At 37.5% G+C, this 10,900-nt stretch overlaps 1 protein-coding gene across 1 annotated transcript; it reads left to right on the top strand.

Annotated features, from left to right (window-relative positions):
- The first annotated feature begins 1,168 nt into the window (after positions 1–1,168).
- Positions 1,169–9,969, top strand: slc25a15a (solute carrier family 25 member 15a). The gene is made up of 7 exons (XM_044201460.1): positions 1,169–1,607; positions 1,808–1,886; positions 2,710–2,968; positions 5,407–5,547; positions 5,640–5,815; positions 5,924–6,082; positions 9,384–9,969. The coding sequence occupies exons 2-7, from the start codon at positions 1,832–1,834 to the stop codon at positions 9,503–9,505; spliced, it is 912 nt and encodes a 303-aa protein (XP_044057395.1). The 5' UTR covers positions 1,169–1,607; positions 1,808–1,831; the 3' UTR covers positions 9,506–9,969.
- The last annotated feature ends 931 nt before the right edge of the window (positions 9,970–10,900 follow it).

The raw sequence follows: 10,900 nt of genomic DNA, 5'->3' as shown, positions 1-10,900 counted from the left end.
ACATTGATGTGAAAACATCTTGTCCTTTCGCAGCACAACCCATCAATTGTGTGGGCTTAAATATGTTTTTGGATAATTCATCTGCCATCTGATATTTATGGGAGAAGATAACAAGTGATATTTTATCATGTGCAACTTACATTAAAACTGAGACGGCAACCCAATACTACTCCTTATGAGTAACAGTTTCTAAATTAATTGTACACACAAATAAATACTACAACTGCTGCTATTACTTAAGCCAATAATCTATAAAATAAAATAAATATAGTACAGTCTACAAGGTGTTTACAAAACCGAATAACAAACATCAAATTTACATACATTTTCTCAAAAGTAGGGGTACTACAGAGATAAACAGGGCTACATCTTCAAATACTGATAATACTAACTCGGTATAATAATTGTGAAAATAAAAACACAAAGACAGTTTGAAGAATAGATTAAAAATATTTGGATTAAAGGAAACGAGGAAAGAGAAGCTCCTCAGTGTTGAAGACAGAGCTGTTTCAGTCGCCAGCTGTATGAGTAGAGCTGACCAGAAGCGTTGTCAACCGCAAACTGTGGACTTTATCGACATCTTGTGGTCATTGTCAGACATTGCAACCAGCCACGGCCAGCATCTTCTGTTTCTCGCCTTCAGCTCTCTATTTAGTCAGCGTTACAAAGCTTAACACCACAGTAACGGTTGATTTTTTTTTTTTTTTAATCACCAGTGTGCTTCTTTGTTCCATTTACTTTTCAGCTGTGTGCTGTACATTGTCAGCTATCAAATGCAATGTTAAGATATGCAGTTGGCTTCTTTTGTTCCAACCAGACAACAGCGTCAAGACAGTCTGTTAAAAATCAAACCTTTACAGAATGTATTAGTTTCAAAAATGAATTACATTGCCAAATGCGTTTTAAATGGATACTACTTAAAAGCAAATATAGATAGAGAGCGAAGACTAAATAATAATAATAATAATACTTTTCTCAGCAGTGTCAACAGTCACCAGATGATATGTAACAGCAGTAATATTAAAAGCAGGAAGTCCACAGATTATATCGAATTACATCCCTAATTATGCTTTAATTTTGTATCTAAAATGGATCGTTTCCTGTATTATTGTGGCATCATCTGGTTAGATTGATACAACCCTCCTTGTGCGCTTGGTGTGCGTAAGATGCGCACTTCGACGTACGGCAGGAACGACTTATGCAATCCGCCGATAGATTTCATTAGACTTTACTAACGGAAGTACAGCGATACATTAAACTGGATTTCATTAGACTTTGCTAACGAAAAACTGCGAGACATTAATCTCCCACGCCGGCAACACTGGGAGAAGTTTGCTCCCAGGGCTTTCTGAAAGAAAAAAGTCTAACTGCTTGGTTAGGCTGAGAGAAAAGAAAGCCAGAAAGCCTTTTTACAGGAAGTCCTGAAGGCAAAACCCGGGCATGGTTGAATTTGAGGATTGTCATCATTTCCTGAAAATCTTAGTTTCATTCCGTGTAGATGCTCATATCGAAACTTGTTACGTGTTAAGGTGAAGGCGAGTCCGTCTATTTGACAAGAGGGCGCATGTCGTGTGTCCATTTGGAGCAGCAGACTGAGGAGACTACAGGTGAGGATGAACTGTGTCCGGATCTGCTTCACAGAAATATTGTATATTCCTGCCTTGTGTCTGTGGTTTTCAATATCGTGACTTTATTGTTCTTTATTATAGTTTTAGATCTTAGCAGATGTTTACTTTCGGTTTGTGTTTGCCTTTGTGTGTGAAGAGATGATGCTTTGTTAATTAGCTTCATTTTTTGCTATTTTCAGGTTCACAGCATCCTTTGAATCATCATGGCTCCACATCCCGTAGTCCAGGCAATCATCGACTCTGCAGCTGGAGCAGCAGGTGAGTTAGCTGTGTGACTCAGCCTATCTATCTATCTATCTATCTAGCTAGCTAGCTAGCTACACCATGGATCATCAATGAAGTCAAATCAAGCCTATTAAAAAGCCAAATTATTCATGACTATGAGCTATTATCCAAGTGAACAATTCACTTCAGTTCAGCTCACCCAAGCCAGCCCTAATTATAAGCTTTATCAAAGAGGAAAGTCTTAAGCCTACTCTTAAATGTGGAGGTGGTGTCTGCCTCCCGAACCCAAACTGGGATGTGATTCCACAGAAGAGGAGCTTGGAGGAACACAATGCATGTGCATAATAACTTTTTTGTTCCTGGGTTTCCACTGTGTTGCCTCTCTATCTACTGCAGTAACAAGTTCTATACATTAATATTCCTGAAAAATAGCCTTCTGTGTTTCATCTCTGATAGATATTTTTTCAGTTATAATTATTATTATAGTAGTACTGAAACATCATTTAGATCAGAGCATGCTTAAGATAACCACTGAAACACACATCAGTGAGATTCTTTCCTGCTCAACTGTTTAAGGAGGACCCCTCTATTTATGGATAAGAGAATATTTGTCTCTGGTCAGGGAGAAGTCATCAGGTCAGCAACATTATTCTGTGTAGTGTACAGTTGTGTATCTACAAAGTCATATCCAACAACAAAAATATTGTCTGGCTGCATTTCTGAAGGCTAAACTCACCCACCGTGGGTCTGTGCACAAATGTGTAGCAAGCTTGTCAAAAAAATGTGTTCAGACCGTTCCCTGGACTCTGCTTTGGGCACAAGACATATCTTGAAATCTTGACATATCTTTCCTCAGGTGGTACAGCTTGTGTGCTGAGCGGTCAGCCGTTTGACACCACAAAAGTGAAGATGCAGACATTCCCCACCATGTACCGCGGCTTCATCCACTGCTTCACGTCGACCTTCAGGCAGGAGGGACTACGTGGTCTCTACAAAGGCTCGACCCCAGCCCTTATAGCCAACATCAGTGAGAACACTGTGCTCTTCTTGAGTTATGGTCGTTGCCAGGATGTGGTCCGCTTTGTGTGCAACGTGGATAAAGGGGCCGAGCTCAGGTTTGACACTGACATTTCTGTGTATTTATTTGTGTATCTATAATAAGCTCCATAATTGGCTGTGGTGATGATCAACATTTTGACATATCAGTATTGTATGACGTAACAAATATTAATAGGAATAAATAAAGTTAAAAACAAAATAAAATGAATAAATAAAATAAAGTTCTTTAGCCTAGTTTGCAGACCATCAGTGTAACTCCTCCTCCACATTTCCTTCTATGTCCTCCAACAACTGCTGCTTCCTCTATCCACACCCTGTCCAGTAAAGAATTTCACCATGCACTATTGTGTAATGCTACATTATAATTGAGTGTAGTCACGAATTTTATATCACTGAATGTCTTTGGGGGCCCGTTTGAGGACTAAATAATTCATTGAATAATAATTGAGAGATGAATGGCTTACACAACTTTCAAGTTTCTCCTAAAGCTGAAATCTACATTTTTATTGCTTAAATTGCATACAATAATATTATCTGTCAAAACTAAACCCATTTAGTGCATTTAAGTGCCATATTACATTCTGGGTTTTAAAGAAAACATGTTCTGAAATGCAAAGACAAACAGCCTTTGCTTTAAAAAAGGAATATATACTTACCTTTTAGAACTACAAGTTTGAGCCTAACTACCACTCCGGCATAATGTAAGCCTTTACTGTCTTCTTTGTGGCATTTGTAGGAGGCAAAAATGAGTCGACAGGAACTGTGACTATCATAATAATAAATTACATGAATGAACCTCAGGCTTTCACAAATTGACTGCAGCATTTTATTTTCTGTGTTTATTTTCTTAAAAACAAAACTTAGCTAACTTAGAGACATCATAACTAGCCACCATATTGATTTACGTAACAAGCCATTACATATAGCCATAATTAACGTAGCCTACATTCTTTACCAGCCTTCATATACCTTGTGTCGGGTCCGCTCTGTAGACAGGATGCATAGACTGGATACTTTCTGCTGAGTCGTTTCAGCCCGAGTGATATACCAAAAATAATACGTTATACACTACATAAAGTGCTACATTATTAATGCACTAACCTCACAATCACCTATCGTTTCCTTGATAGAGGCCTGCTGTTTATGAGAGCTATTTCCAATGTCAACAATTAACCTTTAAACTCAATAAATGTTGTATTTCCATCTTCACTACAAAGATCAGTGTCCTTTATTGCATTATCTTGGACTGGTATAGTGTGTTTTTTAGGAGAATTATCAGCCATAAGTGGTGTCTGCAGTCTTCTTCTGAGGCTGTGTAAAGCCCCAACAACCTCTAAGAACATATTACCTGGACAGTAAGAGTTCACTGTTAAGAGAGATTTTAGAGAGAAGAAGGCTTCATGAAGACGCCTTCTTGTCATAGTTCGTTTTCCTTCTTGGAGCTCACAGTCTCAGTCAGGTTTTGATCAACACCTGATTACGTCCTCAAGTGTTGTCCTCAATTTATTGTTCAGACTAGTGACTAGTGACTGAAGTAGCTTCTCAGCCACTTTGTCTGTCAAGAGGAATATCAGTCATACAGCAAGCTGCAAACACATGCTTTGTCTATATCAAATATAGATATAGGCATTTGAGTAAAATAAATAAATACAATAAATTTTTCATCTCTAATTTGAAAGCCAGAATCATCAGTAGAATCTGACAGCATAAATTAGATAGATATACTGTAAAGCTGTAAAGTGAACAAAAACTGTATTTTAAAAATGATAACTTGTTTAAGCAAACAAAACTTATCAATACTATAAACCTTTATAACCATACTGTAAACCAATATAACCAATTAAATATTTGAAATTGATGTGATTCAACTTTTCCATGTAAAACTGAGCAGTGAGCAGCACGAAGATAATAAAGTGATAATAAAAATAATAAAATGTGACGAGGAAGGGCATGTTTCTTGTAATTGGATGTAAAAATATTAGATCAGAATTACTCTCAATCTTAGGAACACTTTATTCAGAGAAATTGCAGGTGTCTAGCCAAGAGCCAGTCCCTTGACATTTAATGAGAAAGTGACTTTGTGTACATCTACTGTATATAATTTTTGTATATAACTATTTTTTTTTATGAGTAGCATAAAGGGAACTACAACTTAATCTCATTATACAACTTTGTATTGTAAAATGATAAATAAATCTACCCTGTACCTTGAACACTTTTTGTTTTTGAGCTCTTTGAGATAGAAACTATTTCATCACACCTGGACCAGGAAATGTAACTATACTCCCAGAAAATCATGTTGGGTACATTTATAGGATGCTTTTCCATTTAGTGCACTTCATTTTCAAAGACATGCTGGTCATTTGTGGTTACGATAGGAAAGAATTCATGTTTTTGTCTAAAAATGTAAATGTCCTGAGTGGTCTTCCTGTATGCACACTAAAATCCTTTATTACTAATTTATTTGATTGTACTCCTTTTCATTGCTCATCAGTGATCTTCAGAAAGCATCCTCAGGGTCTTTGGCCTCCATCTTCTCTGCCATGGCGATATGCCCCACCGAGCTGGTGAAATGTCGCCTGCAGGCCATGCTAGAAATGGAAGCTGCTGGCAAGATCACAGGTGGACAGAAAAGGTTAGTGTGACCAAAAAGAGACATTGAAAAGATCAGAACATCTTTAGTTTCAGTTGATACACTTTTGACTGTGTTTTGTCATGCGACTTCAGTACAGTGTGGACAGTAGTGAAGGAAGTGATGAAGACAAACGGTCCCCTGGGTTTCTACCAAGGACTGTCATCCACCATTGTGAGAGAGATACCAGGTTACTTCTGCTTTTTTGGGGCCTATGAACTGTGTCGGTCTACATTTGCGCAGTACATGGGCACGGACAAGGACGGTATAGGTATGGTTACATTATTTTCCATTTATATTTAATGAGGCATTTATTTCAGTTTATGATGTGCACATGTTTCTGTGATCTGCTCCCATAAAATAATTTTGGTCTTTGCAGGTATTCTTCCGCTCATGTTCAGCGGTGGATTTGGGGGAGCTTGTCTTTGGTTGGTGGTCTATCCCATAGACTGTGTGAAAACCAGGATCCAGGTATACTCTCAAACTGGGAAGCAAAAAGGCTTCCTGAAGACCTTCTTGGGTGTCATACGCACTGAGGGTAAGATTTGAATGTACATTATTGAATTGAAAGTCAATTTTGCCCCTTGTTGTTGTCTTCTGAAATGTCTCTATAGTTTCTACATCCAGTCCATATTTGTACCAACAGGGGAGCACAACTGACTGGTTTACATCACATGACCATATAATCATAGTTTGACAGAAGGCATCTGTATAATTTGACTTTTTGTAAACAACCTTGGTTCAGCAGAGAACAGTGCTGTCAAGACTTGTCTCTCCCACTCTGTTCATAACCAGTTTAGACATTCAGAAATCAGAAATAACCTCAGCAGAGACACATTTCAAAATAGGAGTTAATTCAAAAGTGAAGGATTCCCCAACAATGTTTGTTGGGGAATGCCTGTTGTCAGTACACGGGCCGCAGCATTCTGGATCAACTGGAGAGTCCTAAGGGACTTATTCGGGCAGCCTGATAATAAGGAATTGCAATAGTTCAACCTAAAAGTAACAAATGCATGGACTAGTTTTTTGGCATCATTTTGACACAGGATGTGCCTGATTTTTGCAATGTTGCGTAGGTGAAAGAAGGCAGTCCTTGAAGTTTGTTTCATGTGGGAGTTAAAGGATAAACCCTGATCAAAGATAACACAGAGGTTCCTTATGGTGGTGCTAGAGGCCAGGGCAATGCCATCTAGAGCAACTATGTCTTTAGATAATGTGTCTCGGAGGTGTTTGGGGCCAAGTACAATAACTTCAGTTTTGTCTGAATTTAACATCAGAAAATTGCAGGTCATCCAGGTTTTTATGTCCTTAAGGCTTGCTTGAAGTTTAACTGGTTAGTTTCATCTGGCTTGATCGATAGATATAATTGGGTATCATCCGCATAACAGTGAAAGTTTATGGAGTGTTTCCTAATAATATTGCCTAAAGGAAGCATATATAAGGTGAATAGAATCGGTCCAAGCACAGAACTCCATGTCTAACTTTGGCGTGCACAGAGAACTCACCATGTACAAACTGAGATCGATCTGATAGATAGGATTTAAACCAGCTTAGTGCGGTTCCTTTAATGCCAATTGAATGTTCCAGTCTCTGTAATAGGATGTGATGATCAATGGTGTCGAATGCAGTACTAAGATCTAAGAAGACAAGTACAGAGATAAGTCCATAAGTAATCTATCTATCTATCTATCTATCTATCTATCTATCTATCTATCTATCTAAGATAAGTAATTTTCACCAGTGCTGTCTCTGTGCTATGATGCACTCTAAATCCTGACTGAAAATCCTCAAATAAACTATTGTTATTTAGAAAGTCACACAACTGATTGGCGACTGCTTTCTCAAGGATCTTAGAGAGAAAGGGAAGGTTAGATATAGGTCTATAGTTGGCTGAAACCCCTGGATCAAGAGTGGGCTTTTTAAGAAGAGGTTTAGAGCTACTTTAAAAGATTGTGGTACATAGTCTGTTAATAAAGACAGATTAATCATATCCAGTAAAGAAGTGCTAACTAAGGGTAAAACGTCTTGTTGAAATGGGGTCTAAGAGACAGGTTGATGGCTTAGATTAATTAATCGTCGAAGTTAGTTGAAGAAGGTTCATAGGAGCAAAGCAGTCAAAATATATATATCAGGTTTTACAGTTGTTTCTAAGGTTCCTGTGTTTGAAGATGTTTATGTTGTCTAACCTTCTCTTATACATCTGCAAAAAAACATATACTGTTAAATATAGTCTTTGTGAGACATCGTGATGTTACAGCCACCATGTCTGATATATATATATATATATATATATATATATATATATATATATATATATATATATATATATATATATATATATATCAGACTTATTAAACTTGACAATAATGAAAAGACCAGTGCATATTAATGTATGTAGTATGTGCAGTATAAAGGGTGTCCATCATAACAGCAGCAAAGCATTCTTGAGATAGAGATTTGTATGTGTCGCACATGTAACATATAACATGCAAAACAATAAAATAAAGAATAGTAGGAATATTACTGAAGAAAATTTAAAGGGATAGTTCAAGTTTTTAGAAGTGGGGTTGTATAACATACTTTTCTATAGTCAGTGTATTATCTAGAGTAGACATGCCCCCAGTTTGGAGAAGCAGAGAGTTGTACCGGCATGGAAGCTAAGCAATGCATTGCTGTGGACAGTGTCAGCAGCAGAACGTATTTTAGCCCCCTAAAAGAAGGCCCACCTAAAAAAAATCAATATCAGTTCAAGTGTTCGCTATATTTAGAATATTTTCAGCCACACGTGACGAAAAATCTGTCAAGTGCGACTAAACATTGTCATTAGTTGCACTAGTGCACCTGAAGACCAGAGGTGTAGGTGTGTGTGTGTGTGTGTGTGTGTGTGTGTGTGTGTGTGTGTGCATAGAGAAAAGAAAAAGAACTGAGGGGAAAAGCAAGTGAGCAGATTAAAGTAGCTTGTGAGTAAACACTAAAATAAGGTGGATAATTAAGTAGAATTAAAATGGTGAAATAGGAAATAACTTAATGCATTACTCTATTTCTATTAAGTTATTTCCTATTTCACCATTTTAAGTGCCACCAATGTAAAAAGTTAGTCTGGAGCCCTGTCCTCAGGGAAGTTGAAGTATCAGTTTTGATACTTCAGTTTGATTGAAATCATCAAAGTGCCCGCTGAAGTGGAATCACTGAAAGCAAATTAATTCTCAGTTAAACAGTCTCTAAATTGTCAGTTGATGTGTAACCAGTGAAAACATCTCAACAGAGCAGCCTCTAAAGGGATATTTTTATTCTACACTGTTCTCTTTAAACTGTAGACACTTTAGTATGTGAAAAACTACAGCCTGACCTGTTTGGCACATTTAGTTGAATATAACAATACATCTCATATCTGTCTGCATGCCTAATGTACTGAGACACGGCCACATGCCTCACCATCTGCACCATCTGTTGGCATGATGGGGAGATAGACAGAATATCTTGGCTTCAGAGTGTATGGAACAGGTCTAATACTTGTAGAATTTCTTCAGAAGTAAATTAATTGGCCTGGTGATAAATGAAAGGATAGTTTTTATGAAGCCAAAGCTTGACACTGTAAATGTTTGTTGACATGACGCAAATTTAGCTACCCTTACCAATCACACTGATTCAGCTTGAGGGGACACAATAAACAAATGTCAGAATTTTGATGTGAACTTGTACAATGTAAACTTAATAGGGGAGCTGAAGTTTTAAGACTCTAAATGCACCACTGCTGTTACTAATTGGCTCAAGCTGGGGACCTGACTCATCTGTGGGGAATGGCCTGTGTAGCTGTGTGACTCTCTCTTGTCCCACAGGGTTCACTGCTCTGTACTCTGGCCTGACTCCTACCATGATACGCACCTTCCCTGCCAACGGAGCCCTCTTCCTGGCTTATGAGTTCAGTCGCAAGTTTATGATGGATACAGTTGGTGGCTGATGTGGAGGATCTTTACAGTTGAAGCGTTGAATGCTGCTGAAACAGTGCCCTGTCCTCTTGTATTTCAGAATGAAGTGACTGACTTTTATTGTGTCTGATTAAATGGCTACGTTTGAATATTTTGTAAACAACATAAACACTGTCTGTATAGTGCTGGCCACACTTAATCTTTATAACTGTAAGTCTTTGTGTAATACTAAACCTGTGAATATGTTTCAGTACAGAACAAATAGGCATCTGAACCTGCCCTCTAGGCAGTTTAAGCAGTTCAGCTCTTTCTGCTCAGCTACACCAACAATGACATGTAAGAATTGTGTTAACCAGACTGATTACTCATCATTTTCCACTTCAAATACAATATAAAATGTTGAAAATCATCTTGAAAGAGGTTGTGGTCTGTAATGGATTTTCTCTTTTGCAAGTATTGTCACAGTAAGACTTAATTAAAAAAAGTAGGAAGTGAATCTTTTGTCTTTTTTTGGAAATTATTTAGAAAGAATTGCAACTAAGTAAGCAGATTTGACCCAAAAAAACCAAAACGCACACATATAGATTTTTTTCTGCTTTTAAAACTTAAATTTTTTCTCTCCATTTAAAAATAATCCTGAAACTAACAAAAGTATCATAGTTGCATTTTAAACTCATCAGCTTCAATGAAATTACATTTGTAAAAGGGCAAAGTGAGCCTATTGTGTGTAGTGTTATGAACAACTGAACCTGGATTCGCATGCACTCATCATTTACTGTCGTGAGCTGGCTGTCATGTGGCCAAGTATCATGTCCAGTAAAGGGACCTCACTCAAAAATGATGGTAATAAGCAGCCTACATGTTGGTTCCTATGACTCACACACACTATACTGTACTACTTCACATCAAAGAAATTACTTGGTTTTTACTATGTAGTCAGGCTGTTTTACATACTGTACTCTCAGTTACACAACAAGTTTCAATAAATATAAAATAGTATATTTGGTAAATTGGTGGTAAATGGTGTTTACTTCAGAATCAGAAATACTTTATTGATCCCCGAGGGGAAACTCTTTACTTGTACATTCCTCCACCTCCCTACTCTCTTCCTCTCTGCCTCACACATTCTTTGTGTATTTCCCTCTCTCCTATTTTGGATACATTTAATACATTTTGGATTCCACATAACAAAAATCTTGTTCAGCAACAACACTGAAAACTCCTTCACAGTTATTGCACATTTTAAATGTGCGTAAACTTCCATTATAACATAAGGGAGGAGAGACGTGAGACATGATCACATCTTGTGCCTGCAACAGCTCTCAAGTTTCACAACTTGGATGCCACGTATTTTTTATTAATAACCTGCACTCAACAGGTGTCAGACACCTGGACGTGAATGTACAAGTATAATGAAAGCACAAGAG

Source organism: Siniperca chuatsi, linkage group LG7, assembly GCF_020085105.1.
Source record: "Siniperca chuatsi isolate FFG_IHB_CAS linkage group LG7, ASM2008510v1, whole genome shotgun sequence".
NCBI lineage: Eukaryota > Metazoa > Chordata > Actinopteri > Centrarchiformes > Sinipercidae > Siniperca > Siniperca chuatsi.
The sequence above is the reverse complement of the archived record's forward strand: the minus strand, read 5'-3'. Positions and strand labels throughout refer to the sequence as shown.

Bases quoted from the DNA above. Each gene is read 5' to 3' on its own strand.
- slc25a15a (XM_044201460.1), top strand. From the start codon at position 1,832: ATGGCTCCACATCCCGTAGTCCAGGCAATCATCGACTCTGCAGCTGGA. The intron at 2,969-5,406 runs GTTTGACACTGA...ATTGCTCATCAG, and splicing joins GATAAAGGGGCCGAGCTCAG to TGATCTTCAGAAAGCATCCT. The intron at 5,816-5,923 runs GTATGGTTACAT...TGGTCTTTGCAG, and splicing joins CACGGACAAGGACGGTATAG to GTATTCTTCCGCTCATGTTC.